The 27,061-nt window shown below is 37.3% G+C and overlaps 1 protein-coding gene across 2 annotated transcripts; it reads right to left on the reverse strand.

The window, feature by feature from the left end:
• Positions 1–15,009: 15,009 nt before the first annotated feature.
• On the reverse strand, positions 15,010–25,963 carry LOC114537872 (UNC5C-like protein). 2 transcript variants are annotated; one of them, XM_028558982.1, is made up of 14 exons: positions 25,702–25,963; positions 23,887–24,225; positions 23,359–23,649; positions 22,750–22,800; positions 22,238–22,318; positions 21,900–21,947; positions 21,528–21,575; positions 21,063–21,164; positions 19,731–20,307; positions 19,052–19,332; positions 17,388–17,662; positions 16,810–16,953; positions 16,155–16,334; positions 15,010–15,937 (listed from the first exon to the last, which is right to left on the reverse strand). In XM_028558982.1, exons 1-14 carry the CDS (start codon positions 25,814–25,816, stop codon positions 15,527–15,529), a joined length of 2,943 nt encoding a protein of 980 aa, XP_028414783.1. In that variant the 5' UTR covers positions 25,817–25,963; the 3' UTR covers positions 15,010–15,526. The 2 variants fall into 2 exon arrangements, with proteins under 2 accessions (XP_028414783.1, XP_028414784.1); XM_028558983.1 differs by lacking the exon at positions 25,702–25,963 and having other exon boundaries at positions 23,924–24,001.
• Between the last annotated feature and the right edge of the window lie 1,098 nt (positions 25,964–27,061).

The following is a 27,061-nucleotide window of genomic DNA, read 5'->3' on the forward strand; positions in this document are numbered from 1 at the left end:
ACTAAATGTATTACAAAGCGTGTGTGTTTTCTTCACATAGTACATTATTATACGAAGACATTTACGAAAACTATTATATCTTAAACCGGTTACAAAGTAGGTGCGTTTAAGATGACATTTAAATTTATAAAACAGTGCAGGTTAAATGTTCGACATAAATTGTATAAATTGTGCATGTCTTTTTACAGTGTACTATTGCGTTTCTTAATGCCAAGACTGATCAGTAAAACATGCATTCATGTAAGTTAGTGTTTCTAAGTTATGTGTTTTTTTGTTCTTTATAGACTTAACCCACTTACTATAGTAGAGTACTGAATAAAGCTTAAATAAGAACGAGGACCTAATATATTAATATACTCAAAAATGCCCGAGTTCAGAGCACTTAGATTCAAGTTACGTTCGTCCAAAAGCTAAAATTATTCTGCTGACAAATCATAGGCAGTGTTCCTAATAGTTTCGTTTTAAGCTGTCAAACTGTGCATTTTCAAGAATCGAGTTAACTTGAAGATATTTCATGAGCCCTTATAGAAACAGCATGAAGGTATACCAATTGTCCTTGAAAACTTCATTGCACATTGTAGAGCCGAGGCATATAGCCAGAGCATGCTGCCCTTGTAGAAACAAGGTTTAGAAAAAAATACAAGATATTGACTTTATATTTTTGAGGCTGCATGAGGCATATAGCCAAAGCAACAATTTAAAGTGTCGAAACCAAGGGCAGCATCGAGTGTAAGTAAATATTTTTTTTTCAAGAAATTCAGTCAACTTTTTTTTGAACCATGCAAGGGATATTCCCAAAGCAAGCTGCCCTTATAGAGACAGCACCAGGAGTACAATTCAGATTAATACTTTTAGAGCCAAGGCATATAGCCAAAGCAAGCTGCTCTTATAGAAACAGCCACAGGATTACATTCTTTTCTTTGAAAAACTGGTTTGAAAACTTTTAGAGCTAAAGCATAAAGCCAAAGCAAGCTGCTCTTATAGAATCAGCGATGAAAATAACACTGCAACGTTATTAGATATCCCAAGATACCTGCTAACACTTCGAACCACATAGCAAAGTCAAACAGTAAAAACAAAAAGTGGCGCCTTACTTCTCATAAGCACTGCTCGACGAAGCTAAATGACTGGAAATCTCACAGAGACCTTGGAAAAATAATAAAGTTACAATGCCACTGCCAATGTTTGTCTCGTAATTGGTTTCTAACTATAGTAGAAATAAGGCACATATCGTTTAAAGGTATATAACAGCATGCACCCCCCATCCTTCCTCCCCTTATTTTCTTAAGTAAATTCAAATTCATTAATTGAGAGCATGTTTTTTTATATATGCACACATTGTTATAAAATGCATGTGTGTGTTATGTGTGTGACTGTGTGTTAACTTTGATTGCATAAATTCATGTATTTCAGAACAGCAAGACAGTATAAGATATGTAAGATCAATGTTTCTGGCTTGAATATTAACTGTATAGCCTTTAGTGAATGCAAGAGATAACAGATATAAACTAGAAGCCATTATAGGCCATGGTTTGCAATGTATTTACTCGTGTGCGTGTCTATTTTATGTGAAACTACAGTACTTGAGGTATAGTGCAAGATGTTTTGTATCTGTTCATTTTTGATATAAATCATGTTTTTTCATAAGTATACACAATATTATATGTTCAATTACAGAATATAGTAAGGCAAGATATAATCGTATATTTACAATGTTTGCTGAGAAATCAAAAACGTATTTACATACAAATAATTTTACAACCAGACCGAATAGTGACCCTATACTAGTTATCATTTTACAATGTTAATTCCGAAAGCCGCAATTGACCGGATTTCAAGAGCCGAAGATGATTTCAATCAGGACAAGATAGAGAAAGAGGAAAAGAACCTACGGGATTATGTCTGCCATTGGTGGCTGTGATTTGTGTTAGTGTGTATGGCTTTTTAGCCATTTCTTATGTTGAAATATGGTATATATAACAGTTGTGATGTTTTTAAGTTTTAACAAGCAAATTATCACCTAAACCTTAGCGCAGCCCTAAGCACAAGCGAGCAGTCCTATAAGCGCAAAACCGCGATTAGAATATTCAACCGAATTTAAAAAACGTTTGCTCACATGCATCATGCATTAGCTATGTTCCTGGTGGCCAGAACTAAGTTAACTGAACTTAAAACTTTATTTAACTTAAGTTCGTTAATTAAATTAGTTAACTTCGTTAAGTTAATCATGCACAGACTAACCCCTGCATGCACATTTTTTGACCACCAGGCTACTCTAACCTGTACGATGCTCGGGCATCGCTGATGCGTTGCTGTTTGGCGTCAATTTGGCGTAGTTATGGCGTCGAATTGGCCTACATTAGGCGTAGATTTACCGTCGAGGTTGCCTACATTAGGCGTAGATTTACCGTCGAGGTTGCCTACATTAGGCGTAGATTTGCCGTCGAGATTGCCTACATTAGGCGTAGATTTACCGTCGAGGTTGCCTACATTAGGCGTAGATTTGCCGTCGAGGTTGCCTACATTAGGCGTAGATTTGCCGTCGAGGTTGCCTACATTAGGCGTAGAGTGCCGTCGAGGTTGCCTACATTAGGCGTAGATTTACCGTCGAGGTTGCCTACATTAGGCGTAGATTTGCCGTCGAGGTTGCCTACATTAGGCGTAGATTTACCGTCGAGGTTGCCTACATTAGGCGTAGATTTACCGTCGAGGTTGCCTACATTAGGCGTAGATTTGCCGTCGAGGTTGCCTACATTAGGCGTAGATTTGCCGTCGAGGTTGCCTACATTAGGCGTAGAGTGCCGTCGAGGTTGCCTACATTAGACGTAGATTTACCGTCGAGGTTGCCTACATTAGGCGTAGATTTGCCGTCGAGGTTGCATACATTAGGCGTAGATTTACCGTCGAGGTTGCCTACATTAGGCGTAGATTTACCGTCGAGGTTGCCTACATTAGGCGTAGATTTACCGTCGAGGTTGCCTACATTAGGCGTAGATTTGCCGTCGAAGTTGCCTACATTAGGCGTAGATTTACCGTCGAGATTGCCTACTTTTGACGTAGATTTGCCGTCGATTTGGGTTGTCGGTAATAGCTCAACACAGCCCATCAACCTGAAATAAAATTAAAGAAATAAGCAAACTACAGTTATTGAGAAGAAACACGCGTAAAATCGAGATTGTAAACAGATCCGAAACAAAATCTATAAAATCCCTCTGGGATTTCAAGTATTTCCTTGCCATTAAATTATCATGCGGCGGTCGGTGTCGTTCTTGACCTGAATCATGCATAAACTCCCCATTGTTCGGTTTATCTATAAACGTTTAATTGCTTAATACTCACGTTTTATTATGAACAGGTTTTGTCGTCGTTTTAAATAGCTTGACCCGCTAAATCGCTACCTGCAATAAAACCAAAAGAATGCTTGTTATAGACAACGATTTCAAGGATTTACCTTCGATAAAGGGAGCTTAAATATCGGGAGAAAACTTGCGGTGATTATTCAGTTGAGAGAGCGCATGATGCCTGATCAAGCGTTTCAAGTTTTTCATCCTATTTTGAATAAAATAGACCCAAAATTACCTGTTCATTTCAGCAACAAGTGTTGAAGAGCAGCTTTGGACTTGCCGTCTCTTTAAACGCGAGTCATCTCGGGGAATTTCAGCTATGGGTTTTCTTTCCTAGCTTATTTCTATATTCGGTTTGGTTTAGCTTTTAAACTCCACCTGGAAGAACAAAAGGCAATCTTAGTTTACTGGTCAGTTGGTTTTTAGAACTTAATTCAAAGGTAATTTGCGTGCGATTAGAGCAAAGGTTAGCGTTTCACATACGATTTAGCGTATATTACCTTTCTCATATCATCAACAAGTCCCCATAGAAAGCTTAAACGTGCTTTCTCTTCGAAGGCGAAGTTATCTTGAGCCATTTCAGCCACAATTCATCGCGTCAAACGCGAGTCGTCTCGGGCAATTTCAGCTACGGTAACGGACTTCTAGCTCACTTCACTTCATTTAGTTTCGTTTTAAGCTCTCAAACTCCACCTGGAAGAATAAAAGGCACCATTAGTTCACTGCTGAGGTCTTTAGAACTCAATTCAAACGTAATTTGCGTGTGGTTAGAGCGAAGGTTAGCGGCTCAACGGTAAGATTTAGCGTATATTACCTTTCTTATATCATCAATATTCCCCAGAAAAAGCCTGGACGTGCTTCCTTCTTCAAAGGCGAGTTATCTTGAACCAGTTCAGCCACCTTTCATCGGTCGTCATCTCTTGTTCAAAAATTTCATCGTTTAACTTGTTTTAATTCGTCAAAATTCTGCACAAAAGGAATAAAAAGCAACGTTAGTGTTATACAAGTTTGTATTTGAAGCTGAACACAACAGGAACACTACGAGAGAGGCATTACAAGACGTGAACTAAAGACACGTGGAACCTCAGCCCAAAAGCTCACGATGAAACAAGCTGATAAAACACGCAAAGGGAAAGACATACTATACCTGGTATACGACAGTCTGTCAGAGATAGTAAACTTCTATTAAAATTCTCTTCTGCTGAAGACGATGGCAATCTGATAGCAATTTCCGTTGAAATTTTCTTGGCATGGAGGAGACTCATCTTTATTCTTCGAAGACCAGCGTTGAAGTGATGTCTCAAACTGGAATCAAAAGCACATAATATTCATTTCACTCGCTCCTCGTGTCTCCAAAATAAAGTCATCCTATTGGATGAACACTCCCGGCCTGACAGCTCAACAACGCTTCTGATTGGATGTTCATATTAATTTAAATAATATGATTAATTCTCTCCTCCTGAGCCTAGACATCAGAAATGAAAGGAAAGAATTAATCATATTATTCAAATTACTATGCTCGTCCAATCAGAAGCAATGTTGCGCTGTCAGGCCGAGAGTGTTCATCCAATAGAATGACTTTATTTTGCAGCACGAGGAACGGGTAAAATGAGTATGTAAAAATGCAAATAATGGTAAAATAAATATGTAAAAACGCAAATAATAGGGTAGGGGTAGAATATATATGTAAAAACGCAAATAATGGGGTAGGGATTAAACGCTGAAACTGATTCGCGGAGATGGAAATTGAAAGCGGAAACTAAAGCGGTAATAAAACGCTGAAATAGGGATCTTTTTCTCACGATGGTGAATATCCTCAAATATCTGAAGATTTTACTCAGTATAAGATGTTGTTCGAGCAAACAAAATTGAAACATGTAAAAGTTGTGGGTAAGCCAATTATGATTTTCGGCACTTCACTCAACTTTTTATACTATTTCTTCTTTGGAGAGTACTTATTTGGAGGAATTAGTATAGCCTACGTTTTTGTATACGTCTGCAAAACATGCAAAACATTTTTAAAAAATCACCTTTTACTCGCAATTTAAATTAATGGTATGACGTCTTTGCAGTTGCTCTCCCGCTAAATGCCAAAGAAATATCCTGCATTATCATTAGGCGAATTTGGTTTCGCGCTACTTATTAAATCTACTCTGCGTTTCGAACCGGTGGGAGTATAGGCTATATGCGCACTGTATTTTCAAATATTTTTTAGATATTTCCCTTTAAGCTAAAGTCTCGAAATTTCTACACGAAATATAACGTTTTATTAGCTTTAATTTCATATACGGCTCAACATTTGGCGTCAAGGATTTCAGCTCAAAACTCAGAAAAAGTAAAAAGCACTGGCTTCAATTCCCCCCCCCCCCAGAGTTATTGTTCCAGTTTGTTTACAGTTCAATGGTCCCAACTTAAAGGCACTTACACTATGCAATCTTTCTTGCAACTTGCAATGCAATTCATCTAATCATCTTCTGAGACATCTAAAGTTGCCAAACACAGCCTTTTATTACGCTCTGCTGACTTCTCTCAACATTTCGAGCACTCCTTACTAACTAACATCCCTCACTGAAATTGCATTGCAAGTCGCAAGGAAAAATTGTATAGATTAGTGTAACCGCGCCTTTAGTTATACAAACTATATAACATGAATATCATCTAATTTCATGGAACAAAGCGGCATATAATTTTATTTGAATGATAGATATCCAAAATATATTAATGAGGTAAATGTGTTACCCAATCTCAGTTTACTGTACCATTTTGTAGGTGACAAAAGCTTCGATAGTTGGTTCCCTTCAACTGTTTTTGAACAAACGATTTCCGGGATGGAACTTGGAAGCACGACAAGAAAACGCACATGATTCCTCCAATCTTGCTGTTAGAAATAAATAAAGTTATTACTGACATACTCCATAAAGGTTAACGAATATATGTCATTTATCGGCTGCGAGGTTCGGATAGAGAAATATTTTCCCGATATATCAAAATGTCTTGAGACCGAGGAGAACTACTCTTTTATCCGGACCGACCAAAAAGGTAAATAACGTGTTTATTTTTTAACAAAAAGCGGCGTCCGGTCCTATTATCATTGTGTAGGTAGACTCGGCAATGGCGACAAAAACATACACAATCAAAACCTTATTGGTTTCATATCAACTTCAATTTATCGTGATAATGATTATGGTCTATAAATTATTTAAAAATAAAAAAGTCAAAAGTTTGCGAATAAATCTTTAGAAAAACAAAACAAATACGCTTTCGCTCAAGCATAAAATATAGGATTCCGGACTGTGGTTTCAGAAACCGTAAAATTCCGCCCGGTGCTCCAGCCAATCAGTTCGCAGGAAAGGCTAGGATTCCGCCCGGTGCTGATTTGCTAAAAACTAATTTAAATTATTAAGAGGAGATTTTTATTGTCGCGTATTTTGGCGGGAAAACGCTCAAAACCTAAAATCTTTTTGGCGTACCACTCAAAATTTGTTACTAGTTTAAACTAGTGTAAAAATTTGAACTAAGTTTTGAACTGTATTTGGTGAATGCAAAACACCAAACAAAGGAGTTACTAAAAAATAAAATGCGGCGGCTATCAACGATGTTATAATGTCAACGCCATTATAACTGAAATGAATACAAAAGAAGCTTCGATTCAAGTGTCATTTCCTTCCCGGCGTATCCCGAGAATTCTTTTCATTTTCACAATATTTTGAGATTATACAGTAAACATACTTTGTGGATGCTTTTCAGGTTTGCAAAACATTTTTAATGCTGAAAATTTTAGTGCTGTTGCATGAAGATATAACTGAGGTTTTGAGCATATATTACGCGACATAGAAACTGAAATATCTCCTCTTAAGTTTTATTACATTGTACGTTTCGTGTTGAGACGAACTGTAGTGCGTATTGTCTCAAAAAACATTTATCTTCCTGTTGGCTATGTTGCTGACGCGGGTGGGCTTTATATGGACAAGATGTTATCTACCGGATAACAGCTGAGATTGGAATGCAATTAAATATTGTCATTGTCCAACTATGAACAAAATGAAAGTGGTTTTCAGAACGAATGCATACAGAATACCGACATGGAATTGTCTATCGTGGCTTGCGTGTGAAGTAATACCCAGTCTATTCGATCTACATATTCACTAGACGTCATCAATTCTCGTTTTGTCTGCAAAATAAGGGCCAGGGAAAAGAAAAGTTACAAATTACAAAAGGTAATCGTTTTACTTTCTGCCTTGGCAACTCTGGTAGGAAACTTATTATTGATTTGGTATACGCGGTTAAATTTGGAACATCATTCAGGTTTTTCAAATTTTTTTCATCTCATTTTATCAGTTCGATTAACTTAAAATTGAACGTATAGTAAAATCGGAGAAAATTGCCTTGGTATTTATATAAAATTTAAATAACTTTTGGGCAATCGAAATATTATGCATATACAGTGTAAATGTGCTTTATAACCGTGTTGTGAAAATTTCATCTCTTGAAGTTCGGAATAAAATCGCTATGTAAAGATAGGACAAGATTTTTCGCTACTGCTTTGAGTTATTAGGCAGATAATATGCTTATAAAGGCTTTCTTCCTCAACCAATGTTGAATAATTTGGGCTTAATAACTTTCTCGTCTATATTTTCAAAAATTCTGTGAGTTACGTAATTGTAGACAGGCGCTTTGTTTACATTGCATACCTAGTAAATAATTAACGCTACTTTGGATCTCTATGTGATTCTGAATGAATATAATATATAAACTAGAGTTTCGTAGTTTAGGAAAAGGGGAAAGATGCGAATTTTGGGTAACTCTGGCTTAAATCGACTGTGCATTAAAGGGTAGTTTTGGCTTAAATCAACTGTGCATTAAATGTGGTGAATTTCTAAGGTTTGTATAACCTTCAGAGACTTCGAGAAGTTTTTTAGGCAGTTGTTATAGCAAACTGCAAGCGTTTCTTTGAAGTCAAGACGTTGCTACGCTCCTCTCTGGTTAGATGTTGAAACGTACTTATTTTCTATATAATTTAGTAGCTGTCTTGATTTGTTATGATAAAAAACTACCATAGAATCTCTATCAATGCTCTCCTCTCACACTGTTTTTGCTAATTAAAATAGTTTATTTATTTGCTATTATGTCGGCTTATACGCTATTATAATTATGCGGTGGCGTAATTGGGACGTCATAGGTAGCAACTCAAAACGTTGTTTACAATCTTTACAAACTTGTCTATTCATGCATGCTCTATTGCGGGGTGATAAAGTGCCATATTCAATAAGCTCAACAATATCAGCGCCAATGCTTTGGTGTAAAACGGTTAAAGTGAGCACCAATATCAATCAGTGAACTCTGTACATCACATCTGGAGCGTTATTTACACATCTGCAGTATAGATGATGATTGGCACCATCTTCTTTTTTGCTTTAAGGTTTGAATAGCATAACATTGATGGCTGGATTACCGGATGTCGGTCGACCTGTTTCAGGTAATGGTTTATAAGGATGAACTGAAGAGAATGGTGTTTAATTTAAGGGATTGCTTTACCCTTGCCACCATGACAAGCTTGGGGAAGATCAGATTTTAAGTGAATTTGCAAGCTTAAATGAAAATTTTGGGAAAAACTAAGTGGGTATTGAAATCGTTGTTTAACCATGCATTTCATCAGCAGCTACTAATTGTCATAATGCAGCAACAAAAATTTAAGAAGGCAATTTAAAATTCAAAGAAGAGTACATAATCTTTGTTGTATACAGATGAAGTTTGTCTCCAAATATGCACGTAAGCATCCATCCTTTTGCACAAACATATACACGATCCTCCACACACTCCTAGCTTTAAGCTGACCCTTGCTTTATCTGCAGGCGAGCTGTTCTTTCTCTTGTTTGTTTTATTTGCTGTAACTTTTAATTTTGTACAGGACAAAACGATCCTCCTGATCCTCACCATATGTGGTTGGACGTTCCAGGGAATCGTCAAAAGAGGAGGGTAAATTTCAGTAAATTTTTCATCAAAAAATTGCTTACATGATATGGCCAGAAATGTAGGGCGCCGGTAAGCGGTGAGGTGTGTGGGCTCATGCGGTTCAGTTTTCAGTTCATTATTTAGATCAGAGTCGCTCAATTTGAGCAAGACGATATTGCGATTGTTTTTATTTTATAACAACTACCACAATCTGATACACAGATACAGTCCGATTATACACAAACACAATTATAATAATCAATTTTGTAAATAAGTATACAAAAAATTACCCACTTATCGATAAGATATTGTTGAATATTTAATATATAAGTTTTGCATTGTATCATAGCAACAGCGCTGTATCATAGCAACAGCGTTGTATCATAGCAACAGCGTTGTATCATAGCAACAGCGTTGTATCATAGCAACAGCGTTGTATCATAGCAACAGCTTTGTATCATAGCAACAGCGTTGTATCATAGCAACAGCGTTGTATCATAGCAGCTGCTAAATAAAAATGAGTAATGGCGATCGAAAATCACTATGCGAGTCCTTTGAGGTACAAGAGCATGTCCCTTTAACCAGGTCGTGCTCTTTCCAAGCACATGTGTTTTGGAAAATTAGGGGTATATTATATTTACATGAAATATTTCAATTCTGAGATCTTTAAAATTCATTTTAGCATCAAATGTGGTATAAAAATTCCTAAAATAGACAAAAACACTTCTATTTTGTGTATTTTAGGCAGTTGTTATACCACATTTGATGCTAAGTTATTTGAAAGCGAAGACTTTAAAATGCATGCAGATCATTTGCATTTCTGTATTTTGGGGCATCAACATTCTATCCTCCGCTCCCAATTTATTAGATTTTCAGTTTGCTTTACCTTATAAGGGGTGCAAATTATAATTGGTTTCGGAAAATAATCCCTGGAAAGGTGCATTCTCTCAAAATTCTGTCCAAGCAGCAAACATAATGTCTTCATTTAGGTCTTGCATCTCTGTGAAGTATTTGTGAAAGAGATTGAAGCACAATTTCTGAACAAACTGGAAAAAGTAAGCGACGAGGCAAGGCGCTCATTAAGTGGAAACTTAGTGCAGAAATTCGAAGATGGGGCAACTATTTCAATTGCCGGATTGGGCATTGTTGCTGGTTGCACCGCTTTTGCAGCGAGTGCCGCACTCTCGGGCGGTATTTCAATTGCTGGAGCCATAATAATTTTGATTCCAATGCCGTAAGAAAATATAATCAAAAAAAGGAAAAAAATCGTGCTCAAAAGGTCGAGCTGGTTACACACGAGGAATTCCCTTTCTATTTAGTATCGATAGTTAGAGATGCTGCAAACGAACTTTCTCGCATTTTTGAGTACCAGTTAAACGTTTTGAAATGTGAACGCCAAGTAAAAATCTTGGCTAAATGTGCGGTCGAATTGATGTTGGATTTCAAGGGTGATGAGAAGTTTGAAAGGGATACATTGCTAAGGAAGGTGCTACAAGACGGAAAATTGAAGAATAATGAAAAATTCAAAATTGAAAATGATAAGGAATGGTCAGCTTTTAGTTTGTTTCGAAAGCCTGGATTGCGTCGTGGGGATCATGGAAAATTTCTGTTTAAAGTCAAGAAAGGTTGTAACGCTCAGAAGTATGGATATCGCTCTGAGTTTCTTGAAATGAAGTCTGGTGTCGATGAGATTGAAGAAAATCGCAGAGTGGGAAAGCTGAAAGAGTCATGTAGCAAATGTTCGGACGAGGAGTTCATCCAAGGGATATATTTTGTTGGATCAAGTATCGATGATGAATATAGCACAGTGTGCAGGGAGAATAATCCTCCAGAGCATTCGGATTACATTCCAGTCCATATTTTGGTGCGATGTCCCAAAGTTTTGAATTCCTTTGCCGACAATCTGAAAGCAGTTCCCTCGTTGTCCAACTTCTTGAAAAACATGTTCTCCCTTCCTGAAGATCATATCCTACAACCCGTCTTTCGTCGACATTCACAAGCTAGAGTTTCAAAATTGTCCGGAGCAGATCTTACTAGAACGGATTTGAGCCACGCCGTGTTCAGAGGATCTTCCCTTAAAGAGTGCATATTTAATAGTTGCTGCATGTTCTTTGCAGATCTATCGCAGGCAAAGCTGTCTGGCTCAACATTCAATTCCACATCAATTGTGCACAGTTATCTGATGGAGTCAAGTCTTACATGTAGTGCGTGGATTAAAACAAATGTACATTATTCACGGGTCGAAGGAGCGGATTTTTCCCGCACACGACCAAGCATCGGTGGAAATTCTTTCAAAGGTACCAACGTCTCGGAGGCCAAATCCGAAGGGACAGGACCATTTGATTTGGATGAAAGTAAGTATGAATATAATATAAGCAAACAGTGGGAGTATATAATGCTATATACTGAGCTAACTAAAGTTGCTGGGGTTAAAATTATATAGATTTTTGTAAAAGCATAAAGATAATGCATTGACGTCCAAATTAGAGCGATCCGTTATGCCGGATTTGTTGAGCTTGAACTCAAAATCTAAAAATTTGATCCCAATCAACTATTTTAGGTCCCATAAGCACGTGCGAAGATCTGCAATTTGAATACTTTGAAAGAGAGAGTATCGACGCTGAAGTTCAAGAAATTAAAAAAGGTGAACCTGTTTTGCTGCATGGTCCGACAGGAACGGGAAAAACCTCAATAGCGGAACATTTTATCGAGTTGAACAAGCAGAAATTTTTCATTCGCTGGTTCTTAGATGTATCTGAAGCTGAAGATAGCATCGTCGCCTCTTTAACCAACTTAGCCCGAAAACTTGGTGTATCCTATGATCAATTATTTGAAACTATCAACAAGCAAGCCACGGAGAAGAAAATAATATTTCTGTTGGACAACTCGAGCAAGCTAAAAGGCTCAGCCCTTAATCGTCCAAGATGGTTCACGAAGCTTTGGAGTATCAGGAAATCCATTTACATTATAATCGTAAGCAAGGAAGTCTTTTTGGAACCTGATGAAGCGAAAAGGATTGCAGTGGAGGAGTTTAAGGAGGCCGAAACGTTTCTTAAAGACGTCCACACTAAGAACCCTGAAGATATCCCGAAACTTTGCGAACATTTTGGTTGGAATATCCTTGGTCTGTCAGTTGCCAAATGGTACATGATGGAGTATGGATTTCTCGCTCATGAATATCTGGAGTTTCAGTATGACAGAGTGAAAGAGGATGTTCGTAGAACTGAATTAGACCACCATGGGAAGACACTTTTCTCAAGCGTGTACGCATGTTTAGAAAAGGTTGATGGCTCCATTCTCCGCACTATTGCTTGTGTATCTCTGATCTATCATCACATGATTCCAGAATTCCTTTTGATTGGTCAGTTGTCCTCGGGCTCACGAAAGGAGAATATGATCAAGCTATTCCATGTCAAAAGTCAGCTCAAGCCATTTCTTCGCATTACTGTTGAAAAGGGCATTCGTTTCTTTTCTTTAAACAGTTTCACAAAGTATGTGATCAGTGAGTTGATCGATGAGAAGGAGCGTGCAAATCTCCCCTGCAGATTGGCTGGAATACTCGCGAAGCATTTCAGCAAGGATAATCGCTTTTCAAAAGGAGATTTCCTGCAGCGTCTCATGCGTGAACATGCTAATAAATTTCTGCAGCTGTCGGGAAACACGAGGAATGAAGACGCCCGCACGTCAATTGCATTAGCTCGTTTGTCGGAGCTCGTCGGTTTCGTCTGCACTCAGGAAAAACCATTTAACGAGAAAGTCGCGGATGATCACTTTCAACGCGCTCGAAATCTACTTCACAGCCTGTGCGAAATACAAACAAACGATTTCCAAGGCAATGGAGAAAAATCACTTTCTGAAAACTTTCCAGAGAAGTATGGTATAACCGAGGACGACGAGGCAGTTTCCTTGCGTTTGTTTACTTTGCTGTCACGGAAAAGCTCGGAGCTACCGTTGGATGATGTAAAGGAACTTGTTTTCTTGCGTACTATCGACGAACAGGATGTTGCATTGTTTCCTGAAGAAGTCAGAAAGAATCAGGCCTTGAAGGAAAAGATTGCATACTCGGATCCGCTTTCCCTTGAAAATGTTGATCTACTTGTTTCCCACGGAGTGGCATACAGCGAGGCATCTTACAAGGAGTTGTTTCTACCAGAGCTGTACGTGTCGATAACTTACTCCCTGGGGCGAAATTATTTCTACAAGAATTCGACCACCACCCGCAGTCTTATTCACCCACCTCCTTTTTACGTCAGCCTTTTAAAGCTAGCTTATTGCTTAGCACGGAAGATAAGCGAACGAATGAATCCTGGAGATGCAGTTTTACATGAGTATTTGGCGCAAACGAATGGTCTTCTGTATCTTCTGGTCAACGACGACTTCGTGAATAAGGATGGCGAATTCGTCCAGAAGGAAAAACAACACCACTGCAATGATTTGAAGACTGCCATCAAACTCTACCAAGCGTTGATCGATGACAAAAGGCAATTCTTCGAAAGAGGAATGTTAAAGAAGACAAATGACGACGTATACAGCAAGTTGGTTTGCCATAGACAAATCTTGGTGTGCCTAAAGAAGTTGATAAAGTACGAGGACGGTGACGACCACGAAGAACATATTAAAGCTGGCGATCTTCATTGCGACAAACTTTTGAGGCTTTTACGTATTATAGCGCCTCAAGATGGCAAGAGGGATGTTCTAGTTCAACAGTTCAGATATTTCAACGCCATTGCTGATTTTCATTCCAATATCCAGAGTTCGAGTAAAGATATCCGATTAATACACATCCACATGATTTCTGCTGAGTATGCTAAAGAGCACGATTTCATTCCGCAGTATGTGGACGCTTTGGTTAAACTTGCAGACATTTTTTGCCGAATTGGCATGGATGATAAACCCGGGGCGACCCACGTCTCCACCAGTTACGTCAAGCAATGCGACAGCTTGGAAAGTTGCCGAGAAATTCAGCGCCGAGAGCCTCAGATCCAAGAAAAACTTCTGGATATTAAACGAAGAAATCTCAGAGCAATTTTCATTCGTTGGGCTTCCTTACGATCACAGAGCCGGCGGAACCGGAGAGTCAAATGCACCCCAAAGTTTTGTGGAGGGAGAAAATGTGCGCTTCTTTAAAAGTGAAAGTGCTCTTTTTTGATCTAAAATGTTAGATTTTACTACATTTTACTTTAAAACTTTGCACGTTTATAGTAAATTTTGGTTGCTCTTTTCAGCTTTACTGACAAATTTTCCAAGTTAAAACGTTTTTTCCAAAGGAGAAATGTTTTTTAAAGTAATTTTTGAAAGGAAATTAATTATTCCTTTTTTACCTGAATATTTCGCTGTTCCCGAATTCGTTGTTACATGAACCACGCGCCATATATAACCCGAACATTGAACGCACATCACACTATTATACACTTAATGTATGCTCCCGGGGGAAATAGTGACTATTTTCCCAAGAGTCTGAATGTTCGTCTCGGGGAAACATTGAGACTCGATGGAAAACAAAACTCACTATTTCCCGAGGTAGAGTACATTAAGTGTTTTGTTATATAGAAGCAAAAACATACATGTTACACAACAATTTCATTTAAAAAAGCACTTTGTTATGACAATATGCGGGCAACAATTTTTCACTTGTCTCCTTGGCGGGAATTATTTATATTTAAAGTCATGTGACTATGAATGAACCAATCACATTTAAAATACACGGCACCTATATAACAAATGTAATTATTATGATCTGGAATCACGTGTACGTTCAAGTTTCTAAATTCTAATCGAGTTTCTTTCCAAGTACTTTAGTAATAGACAATAGAAAGCTAGATTAGGAAAACACTGTTTCAATTGTATATCATAAATCTAATTGTAATAGTAACGTCTTATAGTAAAGGTTTGTTCATGTTTATGAGGACATTTTATAATCAGAAGTATTATAGGATGAAATGTAAAACAATTAAACACACCAATTAATTCTTCAAAAATAATGGCAAAGTTGTAAGCTTGCTCAATTTTTGTATGATGAAGGAGTTGCGTCAAGAAAACGTATCCAAGAACTTTTCTCGTCGGGCTTTATACTTATTGTATTCAATGTATGTCAACGCTTTGGAGCTTTACACTTATTGTTATGTATGTCAAATTTGTCAACGACAAAATAAAAAGTCGAGTGACCTATTATTAATTGAAGTTAGTCTTTTCTTGGCACCCAACCGTCGTTTCCACAGCTCTTGTGAACTTCACACAGTCGTTTCCTTTCCGATAAGAAGTTCATCAAAATATTCCTGTATTTTCTCTACGGCGTCCACTCTTTTCATTTCTGAGAGTACTTCCTGGAGATGACGTAATGCATCTCTCGGACTTCTGCTTCCCTGATCACTTTCCCATTGTCTGAGAAGCATATCTGTTGGACTATGTACATTCGGTGACCCCAACCATCGTATGAACGGCGTTCGATAGCCCAGACGATCTGCTAACAACTTATAATTTTCTGTCCCGACAATTTCTACATCTAACAACTCTCTCAAGTCCTTATAAAGTCTTGTGGGTATGAATGCCACGGTCGCGTTTTCCCCGGATCCAGCGTAGCCTGAGGAAGAAAGAGTGGAAAATCCAGCTTCGGCATGTGCGTTCATCTTTGCTCTATTTATCTAAAAAATAAGAAACTTTTTGCTTGAAAAAGCTATCGAGTTGTGCTGAATTTTTTAGTATTCTATACTAGTCCCGACCATCTCCCCCACTAGACATTGAAATCAACCAGATTTTAACCAGCAGCACGGGGTTGGATATATTAATTTGTTTGAATACTCCTCATCCTTTTGACATGATCACCTATAACGATTTATTTTTTCAAATGAGAATGATTACCTCCGCTTCAAAGTGCACCGACAAAGTAAGATCAACAGGTTTATCAAATTTGCAAGCATCTTGAGAAGCTCTAAACTTGCAAAAGATTTTTTTCGGTCTCGTGTCCAGGTGTTCAAAAACAAAAGTCAGGTTAGGAGAAGCAACGTCGTGACAATGACATAATTCTTCATAGCCTCCAATCTTAAAAAAATGTAGAAATGCAAAACTGCATGACAAATTTAACGAGAAGACTTTTACGTTTGCAGCCGAATTGTGATGAAAATGTAATTTGGTAATGGTTTTAGTTGCAAAAACATCAACGTTTTTTATGATAGTAAAAAATAGCGTTATATCAAAGACTAAAATGTTATATTTGTCACAAAAGCAAGAATTTGCTACCCCTGGTCGAACTTTCGATCTTTTCCCGCAAGGTAAAGCTAAATTTTGAAAAATGAGTTTTAATGAATGAATTGCTAGAGAGCATGTCGATATTTAAATGTCGCAATCTTTTCGCTTGCAGAGAATAACGCCTTTGTTGACACGGTTTATATTCGCGAAAACATACAGACATGTTTCCAAGTTCGATCTACCCGCCATCTTTCCTATTTTAGCCGAAGGCGCCTGTATATCGCTTATTGAATTCGCAATTTTAACAGTATCTCTCCAATGTACATACCTGAGTATTTTCACCCCGTATCTTCCATCCTTCACTGATTTCAAACGCTTTGACTTTGATATCACCGCTGTTTTCGTAGAAGATTTTTGTTTTCGCGCTGTCACAGAGAGTTCCTTTGAGCTTTTTCTCGTCTTTCTCCACTTCCTGTCGTTGAATAAAAAAGGTGTTTGCGGTAATGTACAATGGAGATCTCCTGGCATGATTAAAGCAATGAATCAATAATTTTTTTTATTCTTCATATGTCAATGGTTACCCTAACTGAACATTAAGGAATTTCGTTTTAAACTGATCCACCTATTTGTGTACATTTTTCAGACCAAGCCACTCCGCCTAAATTTTCCTAAATTTTTCATACTTCATGTAAAACGGTAAACAAGGTAACTTATTACCGGAAGTAGTCAATTTCTATGAATTCCGACTGGGTTACTATAAACAAACTCGTTGATTGGTATGCATGTATTTTGCGAAATGAATAAAGTGGTTATCGCCAAACCACAAAAAGTTTATAAACGCTGATCGCATAATTTTTTTAAAGAAATATACAGAGCCCATAGTTTAGATTTTAGAATATTGCTTACCTCTTCTCTGACTGTGGAATTTTTTATAATTGGAATGAAATAGACTCTCACTTTGAAATCTTCATTTGGTTGATGAAAGCTCGTATGATACGCTGCAAGTTTGAAGTTCTTTGCACGTCCTCTACCCTCGATTGTGTACCACGAGAAGTGTTGAACAAATAGACTGAAGTGCTGCTTTCCCATGTTGCAAAACACATCTTCTTGTTCTTCTTCACTTGCGTCGAAAACCTCTTTCCAGTCGGGGGCATCCTCTGGCGCTGTGTCACTGCAAAGAACTGAACGAAATAGTGGCTTAATCATAATGCAACTAGTAACAATTCTGGGGCCGGTTCTTCGAAAGGTGGATAAGTCGCTATCCAACGGATAAGTCGCTATCCAACGGATAAGTTTTATCCAGCGTGTGATTTGCGTTGCACGAAGCTTGGATAACTTTATCCAGCGGATAAAAATCGCTATCTACCGGATAAATTTATCCAAGGTCCGGAGGTGGTTTAAATCCACTATCCAGTGGATAAATTCAAAGATACAAGCTAACACCGTAAACATTTATATAAAATAGGACAACAATGCCATATTCCTGTTACTGTGTTTCAACAAACTAATACACGTCCTGATTGTATTCACTATTAGAAATGTTTTCGAAGTGCAATTTGCCGGAGCAGCGTTTCACGTTGCCTACACATTCCGTTCCGAGCGGCGATTTTTTAGATATCCTCGCATTTATAACAGGCGGCAAATTTACTATACGCTTCTAATCAGTTTATAAACGCGAATATGCAAAGAAAGATTCAACCTATTCAAAGGAAACTTGCTAATATCTAAGTAATTTCATTCACGAACATTAAAATAGTGTTCCTAAAATTGCTATGGAACCGAAAGGCAAAGCGTTGCAAGATCAAGGAATGAAATTGCAATATGTTTAATTGATAAAATCACTATGATGTGAAATGCAAAGTTCGAGCAAATCACTTGTTCAAGTCTTTTCCATTCAGTAACTATACTCGAGAATTCGTAATGATTATGAATTCAATGTTGTAAATGCTTAGCAACAGCTGACGTTGTGGTACGAAATTTCAGGATAATCCTGTTTTCTTCCGGTAAATTTTAACTTATCTATTGGATAGCTATCCACTTCACTATCCACGCTTCGTGCAACGCGTTTTTATCCAATGGATAACTATCCACTGGATAGCAGATTTATCCGTTGGATAGGACTTATCCGTTGGATAAGTTATCCATCTTTCGAACAACCGCGGCCCCTGATCTGTACCATTGATCTCGTGCTCTACCGGGTATAGCCACAATATTTTTAATTGGGTTTTCCTGGAGTTCAGTAATTCTACCTTCGTTATAGTTGCTATATTGAGTATGTTATTCGAAAGGATTCGGAATGGACGGCTTAAATATAGAAGAAAACGAAGGTTTGGGCGGATTTGGAAGTCTTCAAAAAGGTTTCAGTTTTTGTTCTGAAACGAGAAAGCTATTCGCCATAATAAAAATGATGACAGTATGCCGATGGAAAAAACAATACTTAATGCATTTTTTACTTTCAAGGAATTTATTCTCTATTGTGTAAAACGGTATATAACCATCGCTCACTTAATTCGCTAGTAAAGGTTGCTGTTACTGTTAGCATGCGATATTACATGTAGTAGAATTCAAACCTTTAAACTCCCTCTGCGATTGATCATCAACCACCAGACAGTGGGGCAAGATGAGGAGAACGTGCTTTTTAAAACGCAATCCATGTGGACCGCACATTACAACTGGAGTGAGCATGCTGGTTTTGTATTGTTTTGGAATGAAATCTGAACTTGCCAACGCGATTTTAATTACTTCCGTTCTTCCAAAATCTAGAGCACCTTCTGGAATAACCAGTCTTATTCCGGTGCGGGGCAAGACCACTTCTCCACCAGTATGGTCAATCAGAGCATTTGCGATGTACCTTAAAGTTTAATTAGAAAAGGATAGAGGTTTAATCGATTTTGGGCACTGATCGTATGACACGGCACCGGAATAAGAATTAAAAAATTATCAGGTTGTCGCATCAGGAGTTTGAGCCTTGTTTAATCATCAATGTTCATGCAATTTATTTGTTGGCATGATTGCCAACAAGTTGCAACATTATTGATGTTTGATTGATGATGATGATTCTCAGTATTTAACTGGTTATATATTTCGTTATTCTTTATGAAACTTGTTGAAATTTGTAGTTGGGCTTAATTCGAGAGCTATAGCTCTGACATAAATTTTGAACCGATATATAATATATATATAGTATATCTCTTGATTTACCGTTAAAATACATGATAATGTTGAGACAGAAAAGATATGTAAGTTTACCTTTGATCTGTGTTTGGAGGAATCGTGATCAGTCTATTCAATAAAGATGATGTGTGGGAGCTGGTAGATAAGTTAGGGGTGTGAAGCTCTTTTGACTGTCCATAAATTGTTGTTGACGCGTGTGGAAACCTTTCATCAATTGTCGCATCAAAACTTAACTCGCTACAACAAAAAGGATCGAAAATAGGGGTAAAGGTAAATTGATTACGGGATGATTGAGACAAGGCCGAAGACCCAGTAGACTCCAACATGTCACGCTGTTTTGATGATGTTCTATCCATACATTGAGATGAAAAAATACCAATATGTGGTGTAGAGAAGATTCTGGTTATTTCTGGGTCATAGGAAGTCGAAGCATCCTCGGTTTTGGAATGATATATGTTGAAACTGCCTGCTAGAAAGGCTATCGGTTCTTCAAACACATCATGCAAGGCGCCAAGCTTATGGTTAATTGAATCACGATCATTTGGAACATCATGTATGTCACTAGCAATACTGTTCACCGATGCCCAGGAAGATTTTTTATTAACTTTGCAGCAAACTAAAAAATCTAATCTTGACTGTTGAGGATCCATGTCTACGAAAAATTAGAATAGAAATAATAAAAGAAAAGAATTCAAGAGAATAAAAGGGGCTAAAGTTAGTTTTTTAATATTTTTCATTTGATTAGCTAAAGCCATGTGCCAAAAAGTCATACGATCGCGATGATGCAACAGTGTTAGATTACACCGCGGAAATTGGTAAGAATTAGCCCCAATTCTTAAAACGTATGCTTCAAAGTTGCTGAGCAAAAATAGTTATAACAAAAAAATATATGTTGCACAAAAGATTTGAAGCTTGCACACGGTAAATCGAATCGTCCGAATAAATAAACTTGTGTACACTTTAAGTCTCAAAATGGCCATTCCACAACTGTCAGTTTGTATGATGAGCTGTCAAAAGATTGCAGAATGCCTTGACAACTATTGCATTCGGCTTTGCATGAAGTAGGCTACATGCGTATAAATGCCATGTTGTTCAAAACCGGAGTTAACAATGTTCAATATTGTGCTGCACCCAGTGAACAGAATTGTTAACAATGCATGGCTGTTGAGCCATCAATACCGTTGCAACTTGTTGGCAATCATGTCAACAATTAAATTGCATGAACATTGATGATTAAACAAGGTTCAACAACATTGTTAACAATAGTTGTTTGATGGGGTGCAGCACATCATTGTTCACTACTGATGTGGCAATCTCGTCAATTTTGCCGTGTACCCTTGACGAAAGGGAACTTACTTGACATAAATATTCAAGCTGGCTATTAGTATTATTCAAAGATCTGCTTACCCATTGATGCACGCGTATTCCTGTGGAGAATGCATTTGATATTGACCAAACCAATTATAATAATTAGGCACACGATTGCTATCGCTATGAAAACAATCTTCGCTGCAAAATTTTTTAAATAAAATATTACAAGAAACTGGGGTAATTTACAGAGAAGAAAAGAGAAGTATTAGAAATAATTATTTACGTTTGAGAAAGGGGAAATTGTGCTATGTCCTGTCGATACCTTTCGGTTCTATCGTTTGCCTCGAAACTGCAGATCTGTCTCTGTTCTGGGGCTTGCATCGTTCAAGCACGACACATGATACTGATGACAATGTATTAATGGTGTCAACTACAGTACGATAAGAGTTTCATGCAACAATCCCCAAAAGCCTTAAGACATGTGCATGCTGGACTATACCATAACTTTGGAAATCTACAGGCGAAATATGTGGAGATCTTGGTGAAACAAGAGTTACCTACTTGTGTTTATATTGTTTTCTTTAATTGTTCTTTTGTCATCTGCTTCTTCTGGACAGAACAACAAGAAAATTAATTTTATCAGCCATAAGATCATCTATCTATTAAGGTTTGCAGATACTGTTTCCCTTCAAAGGAAATTGGAATTTAATAATTTTTTCTCATGTATGTCTAAGAGACAATTATAAATTATTTTGCAAATATGTGCATGCTAACATTACTTTTTGGGAATTAAAGACAAAATATTGGGAAATTTGTCCACTTAAAACGCATGAGAACCCGTTGAAAAATTCGAGCATGCTCCTTATACGATCTTAATTGCGCTGTCTGAGTTTGTCTTGGCCGTGTGAATGTTCTCTAGCAATGCATACATACCTTTGTCATTATATGTCCCTGCAGAGCCATTTCCATTCCTAATAAACTCTAAATATAAAATAACTTTGGTCAGAAAGATACACATGATCTGAAGGACTGTATCGACGATCGACTTGTTATATTAGTATCCATACAATAATACAAATATTAGGAGAACAAATTAAGGATCAGAATACTTCAATTTAAAAGAAAACAGGAAACTCTGACGATAAATGCAACTCAACTTCTCTAGCAAATTTTGATCGAACCTTAAACTCGAAAGGCGACCGCATTTTCGAAGGTATTCTTTAGCCACTAAGCTACTGTACGTAATAGTATTTTGATGCACTTATAGCTACCTGGTACAATAGGTGTGCTTTGTGAAGTAATGACTATGTTTGGGTATTTCGTCATTTTAGTCGTTTCTTTGTCGTGGTTGACTATAAAATTAAGGAAAGTTTGATTATTTATTCTTATTCATCATCAAATTCTCTCAAATAGGTTTCCATTTTGTAGCCGTGGGTGTCATGAATATGTCAAGGTCATGAATATGTGCGTGCAGTAAACATTGACCAATCAATACAGAAATTTGCATACAGAAATAAAGACAAATTAAAATCCGAGCTATTTTTCATCCGCAAAAACAACTTGTTCACGACACTCACGACTAAATGGAAACCAAGCCAAACCAAGCCTCTGTATGGCTTATCTCTTTCATGCATGCGCATGGGTGTTATATTAATGTATTGGACTGACAGTTCCAAATCACTTTAGTAAAGCTGGAAACAGAATTCCTGGATTATTTGCAAAAGAGTATTAATTAATAATCTTTAAGCTCTCTTTATCTGTTTTGTCCTAAATAATCATGTACCTGTAAAATGATCCTTAGATTCATTCATTGTCATTGAGAATACTTTCGCTTCTAAAATAGACTGTATATAATAAGGCCGATTGTATAAAACTCCTAACCATATTTTCCTTTGTTGCATGTTAACCGCCAAAATGTACAATTTCGTCGCTAACTATTTATTCTGTTATTTATTTTTATATAACTTGCCCCTTAATAAACTTGATAAAGTCTCTTATTCTTAGTATAGAACTTGTCAAAATCTAATATGCAGTATAAAAGGTATTGTTATATAGGTGCTGTGTATTTTAAGTGTGATTGGTTCATTCGTAGTCACATGACTTTAAATAAATGCAATGTTTCCCGCCAGGGAAACAAGTGAAAAATTGTCGCCGGCTTATGGTCATAACAAAGTAAAGTGGGTATTTTTTTAAATGAAATTGTTGTGTAACATGTATGTTTTTGTTCCTATATAACAAAATACTTAATGTACACTACCTCGGGAAATAGTGAGTTTTGTTTTCCCTCGAGTCTCAATGTTTCTCTCGAATTCGTCTCGGGAAACATTCAGACTCCCGGGAAAACAAAACTCACTATTTCCCTCGGGAGCATACATTAAGTGTATAAGATTACCATAAAATTCGACTTTGTAAATTCTTCCCCACTCCACCCCGGCGGTATTCCTGGCTAGACTTTGATACATCCCAGAACCATCCACATCAGTTCTACTGATTACCAAACTACGACCCTTTTGTTGATATGTCACATTGTTGATGACGCTTTCCGCGCTTCTATTCATTACTGGATGTTTGTTCTTAAACCAAGTAATTTTAGGAGGAGGATAGCCGGTTATGGAACAAACAAGTCGGATGCTTTTTACTTTGTCAATACTCCGAAAAATCGCTTTTGTAGATTTTTCGACCCCTAGAGAATTGTTATAAAGTTAGCTTAAAGTGGAAGTCAAGGTCGTTCTGCGCATGCATCGGTCTGCTCACATATATAGACACACTTGCGACAACGAAAATAAATGACTGAATACAAAAAGAAAACAAAACCTGAGGGACCATTATTGTTTATCTTGTATATTTAAATTGATTACTTTCACTCACAACCTAAATTGAAATAGCTGTATAATACAGCTTTTTCGTGGAACTTACATACCCTCATTTATAATTTTGACTGATGCTTGGCTTCTTACGTTCTTTAATGCTTGTTCTATCCAGCAAAAGCAGGTGAAGTTTGTGAGATGTTCAATTTGTTTCGAAAGAATCCTGCGCCTGTGCGAACATCCACTCCCTCGCCAATAGCCGCCATTCCAGTCGCATTCGCTGGCTTCATCTGAACCATCGGATTTTGCAAGTTCAGGTGCGTCGTCAAGATCCGGGCATACGATCCTAAAATTGAGAGCTGCAACGTGTGTACGACACGAAACGTCTATCGCAGATACACTTGGTTTCGAGATGTACGATATTTCCACAAGTTCCGCGTCTTGTGCAGGTGCTAAAAAATAAATAAGGTTTTCGCTATAATAGAGATGAATTTCAAAATTGAGCTGCGAGTAACTGACTTAAAAAAAGCCACGACAATTAATTGCTCAATCTTGTTGAAGAGTGCAAGTAAAATTTTGTTCACTTTTGATGAAGGCGATGTTAATAAAATATTCAAATTGGCAATAAGCGGGGAACGTTATTTATATAAGTATAGGCCGTTCTGTGATAGGAAGCAGAAATATATTTCGAATGCGGAAACTCGATCTAGACCTAGATTACCAGAAACAGCCGTTTCTAAATATTAATATAATGGTATATACACGAGACTGCATTCACATATACTCTTATACTTCGTTCATTTTATCTCATTTTGGTCTGGTTCGTTGGTGGGTGGTTAAATAATTTTTTTTAGTTTTTGCTTACTGAAGATAAAATATACAACTTTTCATCCCATGCATGCTGAGGTAAGTCGCACTATTCCCGCATTATTTTCTACAACATAACCTATACATTTATTATTTATATGGAAAGTCGCACTATTCCCGGTTTATTTTGTATAAAATAACCTATACATTTATTAGATCTAATTTCATCTTGCTGACCACCGCTGGCTTTGTTACTTTCAGTCGGGCCTGTTTGCTCAAATAAAGTTTTATAAAGCTTTTAACGCGATTTTCCTTTACAGTTCCCTTTACCCGCGCGGGCGAACTGCTTCATCCGCGCCTTTTGAAAATCTGCCCATGCGACCTTGACCTGCCTGAAAAACAAAGAGCGCTTCTCCCGCGCAGGCGGAGCGGACGTAACGAAGAATCGCTTTAATAAAAGAAATAGTAAGAAAATATCACAAATGTGATTTTCATATGCATTGATTTTAAGGAATACAGAAACGTAGCATGCACATATGGTCGAATATATAAAAATTGAGAAATTCGTTGATTTCAACATTAGCGATGATGAAAATGCAGAGATGAAAATTCATTCGAAAATAAATTTATCAATTTATATCAGATATAGCTACTAGCCAAACGTATTGAAACAACAGAAATAGTATACGAAATTCACAACATTTTGCGAAAAACTGAGAACACAGTGCAACAGGATTTTAAAAGCGACTTAATCGATTCAGTCATCACGATACGAAAGGGACTTCCCCTTGAGACTAATAGATTATACCCATGACTTTTGTCGGATTTTTGGCACGAAATATCACGTATTTCGTCGCCATAACCTGCTATATCTCCTTGATAGAGTGGGCCTATAATTATTCTCACGAAAATAATCGCAGATACCATCAAATATCGAAAAAAATCAAGTTGCATTTATAATATGCTTACTCATCAAATTTATCTCCAATTTAATATATCGTTTTAATTTCAAATTGCCGTATAAAAATTGTAAAAACCATTCAAAAATATACTCGCAATTCGTGGCAATTTAGGGTATACTCTAGCGCATTGTGATCGCGCAAAAACAAAGGATTTGGTACCTTTCTCTTTCCCAATATCTACCGCTAAGTTGTCTTCACTATTGACATTCCTGTAAATTGATACAAGTGCAAAAATCCATACGACTTTAAAGTCTTTAAACATTGATGTTCGCATAACTGGATATAGGCGACTTGAAAGCAACGCGCAATGCGACGACGTTCACAGAAGTAATCGGGCTCAGCCTTTCCGTTTGTGTACGTTGAGAGTGTTTGGTTTGAAATTCTGTGTTTACTTTTTAACAGTATAACCGTTGGGATTTAATAAGCGATGTTCACCGGATATTGCCAAATACAATGCTTAGGAGGACAAGCCCTAAATTAATGATTTGTTGTTTTATTACCATAGTCACGACGAAATATTCTATCATTTCATTTCTTCAGGAACTGATTTTTTTCACAGTTGAGGTACGGGCTGTATAATTTTAGATATGTCTCATTTTCTAAGCAACGCTTCAAAACGCGAGGCATTGCCCCGCATAGACATTAATATACGTCTTAAACATTGAGAATATGTCAATATTCTATTATATTGAGAATATGAACATTGACAATATGTTATATTGAGAATATGGCTTATACACGACAAATGCAAACTTGCTCCTCTTTTAGAGAATATATTATATATATTTGCCTTTATGAGACTTTCTTCAAGCAAGTCATCTGAGAATGCGCTTGTTTTAAAGACTTATTTCAATACCTGAAAATCATCTCACGCTTATTTGAAGCTCGGGGAAGCTATATAACAGAATCCTCAAAGAATTTTAGAATGTAGCTAATGCTCCTATTTACACAGTCTTTTTCAATGTAAACATTATTATTTTTTTAGCAGTTTTGCCATACAATTAAAATGTACATAAAAATAATAGGGGGTCATTTCCCTTCACTTTACACTGTCGTTTCCTTTCCGATAAGAAATTCATCGAAACATTCCTGTATTTTCTCCACAGCGTCCACTCTATTCATTTTGGAAAGTGTTTCTTGAAGATGACGTAATGCATCTCTCGGACTTCTGCTTCCCTGATCATTCTCCCATTTCATGAGAAGCGTATCTGTTGGACTTTGTATTTTCGGCGACCCCAACCATCGTATGAACTGCAGGTCATAACCCAAGCGATCTGCTAACATCGTATAATTTTCGATCCCGACAATTTCTACATCTAACAACTCTCTCAAGTCCTTACGAAGTCTTGTCGGAATGAATGCCACGGTCGTGTTTTCACCGGATCCAGCGTAGCCTGAGGAAGACACAGAGGAAAATCCAGCCTCGGTAGACGCGTTCATCTGTGCTCTTTTAATCTGAAAATAAGAAAAGTCTTGTTTGGAAAAGCTATTGAGTTGTGCTGAGTTTTTCTGATATTAT

Source organism: Dendronephthya gigantea, unplaced genomic scaffold (assembly GCF_004324835.1).
Source record: "Dendronephthya gigantea isolate DGI-Jeju-01 unplaced genomic scaffold, DenGig_1.0 000166F, whole genome shotgun sequence".
NCBI classification, from domain to species: Eukaryota; Metazoa; Cnidaria; class Anthozoa; order Malacalcyonacea; family Nephtheidae; genus Dendronephthya; species Dendronephthya gigantea.